Here is a 4,133-nt window from a genome sequence, read left to right as displayed (position 1 = left end):
GCGCAAGCGGCGCACGAGAAGCAACGCACGTGGAACACCAGTTCCCTGGCCCGCATCACCAACTCCGAGGCGAGGATCGCCGCGTGGCAGCGGGCGCATCGCTTCATGCTGCCGAACATCCTGCAAAGAAAGAAAAAGAAAAGAACATGGATCGGAGGAAATTAGAAGAAAAGAAAATTCGAGAAGAAGAGGGAATTTGTTCCAATTCTCCACTCGCTTTTACGCAAAGTTAATAAATATCCTCTGTAGATTAATCAATTTTAAAATTCCACTTCGAATCGATAACCTGTAAATACGTCAATACCTGCTGTCATACCAGCTACGCGAACTATCGTATCCGTGATAAACTCCAATTGACAAAGAATCGTAGAAATTAAAACGCGACGATCGGCCAAAGTTTCGCGACAAAACCGTTCCTCCTTGGAGCGTATCTCCTCTCCAATAGAAGAGGGAGGGGAGTTGACCAATTAAGAAGAAATCGGGCGACATCCGTGCAAAAACGGATACAGCTGAAATCGTCGGATCGCGAGGACGAGGCNAGGGGAGGGGAGGGGAGGGGAGGGAGAGGCACGGTGAAACCGCGGAGGAGCAAAAGGGCGGAAAGGGAAGAAGGGATATACCGATGCAACGGGCACCGTGACATCGCTACTGCATTAGCGGCACCCTGCAGTCTCCATTACCGAAGCCGGCCGACTATCTATCCGACATCCACCACGGCTACCTACCTAAACCACCTATCTCACTCTCCACCTCCTCCCAAATATATTACGTCCCCCGAGCGCCCGTACTAAACAACCTAGATAGAGACGTGGCCGATCTTATAACCCCGATGCCGCCTCGGATCCACAACTTTTACTTTAACAACGTATACGCGCGACCGTTCCTCTTCTGTACCTTTTTCTTTCTTTCTTTCTTTCTTTCTTTCTTTCTTTTTTTTTTTTCGCACGTACGTGTGCGGAGAGACGATGATGACGATTCGTGAAATTTCTCGACGAAAAATAGGGATTGTAAATTTTGTTGAGAAGAATGTTGAACATGTTTTCTTTTTTTCTTTTTTTTTTTTTTTTTTTTTTTTAGATTTTTTAGAATATCAGAAATTTGTGTTACATTGTTAAATTAGATCGTGACAGATTTTGAAAATGGAAATTGTGTAGATCATTATGGGTATGAGAAATTTTGATATTTTTCTCCTTTCGAATCAATAGTTGTACGATGATTTTTTTAAGAGATCCATCAGATATCGATGGAATTGAATGGGGAAATTCATGAGGAAAACAAAAGGAGGATGTGGCCACGCGAAATCGTGCACGCATCGTGGAGCAACGATCTCGGCAATTGGAAAACGAAAAAAAATGGGGAATAACGATCAGATATCGCGTATAATGGAAAAGCAAGCAACGAACCCCCGCGTAACGAGTTTCGTTGTTTCTCCGTGAAACACACGACTCGGTCCGTTCGGTATTCTGAAGTACCAGAAAGAGAGCATTATGTATTCCGGTCTTATTCGTATACAACAATGAAACGAAATTAAACAATTTTTCCACTCTTCGTATCCTCAAATTTTTTTCATTTTGTTCTTAGTTTTCAAAAAAGAAGAAAAACATCTCTTTTTCCTCCTTTATACAATTATTCAGATACATCTAAATTGACCATTAAAAAATTGTTTCGACGATCAAGATGTTCGAAAGTGAAATTCCACTTATCATATACGAGAATACATCGTTAATTGTTCTCAACGCATGTCACGGATCCATCAAACCAATTAACCCCCCAATCTTTCTCCTTAACCCCTACAAAACGTCGCAAAAACATCGTTGCTAGAAAACCTCTGCCCTGAACCAAATTAATCCTCTTCCTCGATTTCACATTCAACTGAACAGGCTTCTCGAATCGAGTTAGAAAAATATTGGGTCCCCGGAACGACGCCGACAAGTAGACTCGATTCAAAGTCCCATTCATACGTCGACGGGAGTTAGCGTCAAGCCGTGTCAACACCTCTTCACAGGGACACTGAGCGAGGCTCGTGACGAAAGTAGCCAGTCATTCGGCACCCAGTCCCCGCAATGGGTGCCAAACGTTCCAACGAATGGAACGTTTGCCAGAGCCCTTCGGGACGAAGGGATTCGGATCTCGAGCCCCCCTGGTAAAAGCTTAAACCTAATCTAATGGATTAGCCACGAGACGAGAATCCACGGATCTTCGAGGGTCTCTTGACTCGAGACACATTGTTATCGTTCCTGATCCTATTGACAGGACCCACCAATCCTGCTGCACACAAGGAAGGACAATGGCTGGTGCGTGTAAGTCTGGTTTTCGCCCAGCGGGCGAACCATGCGTATTTTCGCCTAATCGGATCCGTTCGAGCGTAATCGACTGGTCTTCTTTCGAATTCCTGCGCAACAACGTTTTTACCCATAAAAACGTCCCGCTTGCGAGGCATCGCTGTTTTCTTCCTTTCTTCCGAGCTTTTGTTGTCCAACGAGGCTTTGTTGCGTCGAGTTTACACGTATGTTAATGTTCGCGAATATGCGAGGATCTTGAGGAATTCTCTAAAAAAGTAGTTGCTTCGTCGATTCCAAAAATTTTCTTTCCAGTATATATTTTTTATCATTTATTCAATTATTTGTTTGCTCAACTATCTTCTCAAAATTTTTCAATTACTATTTCCCAACCCATCTATACGATCAAACGATCCAACGAACCCATCATCCAGAACGCAACTAGCCAGAAAACCGAGCTTTCAGCATCGTTAACCCCATTAGCCCCCTTAGGGTCTCATACATCTTCGCCAGGTCCAAACACCTCGGCAAAAGCGTGAAGAAACCCGGCGAGATGTTCACACACCGAGGATAAAAATTCTCTCGTCTCTCCAGGTGAGTGGGGCCGGGAAGCAAGGATGTTTCGGCGATTCCTTGTTGGCCGGGCCTGTCTTCACCGCCTCCCCACGAGGGCTGGCCCACCGATGGATGAATGAATGAAACGTGCTCCACGACCGGGAATAACCTCATTCACCGGCCTTTTCCATCCGTCCTTCCACGGGGCACGGTGGACGCCCGCAGAGTTTTACAAGACGCGCCATATGCGATACATTATTGCACAATGCGAGTTGCCGCGTTATTCTAAGCGTGGCCTAAACGGATCCGTACCCGAAACCGCCACAAAGAGTCGGAAATCTTTTATGAAGCGCGACGGACCACTCGCCGCGCGTTCGCACACTCGCTTCATCCTTCGACCACGTGGATGCTCTCTCTCTCTCTCTCTCTCTTTCTCTCTCTTTTTTGCATAGGTTTTCCAGTTCTTTAACGCGAATACTCTCTCTCTCTCTTTCTCTCTCTCTTTCATACACGTTTCTTTTTCTTTTGCACGGGTTCTTTCCTGCCTCGAATCCTGGCGAACTGCTTTCTTTTCGGCCCTCTTCTTTCCTCGTACGGGGTCCGAGATATGGACACGAGCACCGAGAGGATTTCTCACGTGCCGCTCGAATCGGAATCCACGTCTTCATCCTCGATCCTTGCACCCCGCAGTTTTATTCCTTATCCTTCTTCAGGGATGATTCTTCGTAGCGTGTAAAATTCCGTGTTTCTTTTTTTCCCCTCCTTTTTCTTTTTGAAATAATCATGCAAAGGGGTTGAGGATTTCGCATTGAAGAGAGAACTTTTGTTTTTGCAGTGGATTTACTTTGGAATGCTTGCGATTTAAAATATTATTAATTTCATTTGAAAAATTATAATTATCGTGCGAGGAATTCTCTTAGGAATATTATTCAATTATTGTCACGATTCACAATTCCCTCGCGTTAAAATTGCCCGATCGATCTCATCGAGATCTGCGCGCGATTCGAAGATCGCGCGATTAATCAAAAATTTCGGGAAAGAGATCTTTCGGGAAATCCTCCCTCGAGATTCTTGTAGCATTTGTCAAGCTTCGAGGACGTTCGAAAAAAGAGAAAAAAGAAAAAAAGCTTCTATTCGTTCAGCATCCTCGTATATATTAAAACGNNNGGCCGGTGACAAGCCGCGCCGGGATTAAGCGGAGCCGCGATGCTGTAAATTATTATTTCGAGCAGATAAAAGCTTGTCCTCCCCGGACTGGAATCCTCGGTGTAATTAATGAGTCCACCGATAAACGATCCG

General features: G+C 45.0%; 1 protein-coding gene across 1 annotated transcript in view; it reads right to left on the bottom strand.

Moving 5' to 3' along the window:
- LOC102676464 (protein apterous-like) overlaps positions 1–4,133 on the bottom strand; it is a 50,736-nt gene that overhangs the window by 10,349 nt on the left and 36,254 nt on the right. The window contains exon 4 of the mRNA XM_031509667.1: positions 1–120. Within this exon, the coding sequence (XP_031365527.1) occupies positions 1–120 (120 nt within the window). The remainder of the gene's footprint in view (positions 121–4,133) is intronic.

This window comes from Apis dorsata, unplaced genomic scaffold (assembly GCF_000469605.1).
Source record: "Apis dorsata unplaced genomic scaffold, Apis dorsata 1.3 scaffold_169, whole genome shotgun sequence".
In the NCBI taxonomy this organism is placed as follows: domain Eukaryota; kingdom Metazoa; phylum Arthropoda; class Insecta; order Hymenoptera; family Apidae; genus Apis; species Apis dorsata.
Note: the sequence above shows the minus strand (reverse complement) of the source record. Positions and strands in the feature narration are given on the sequence as shown.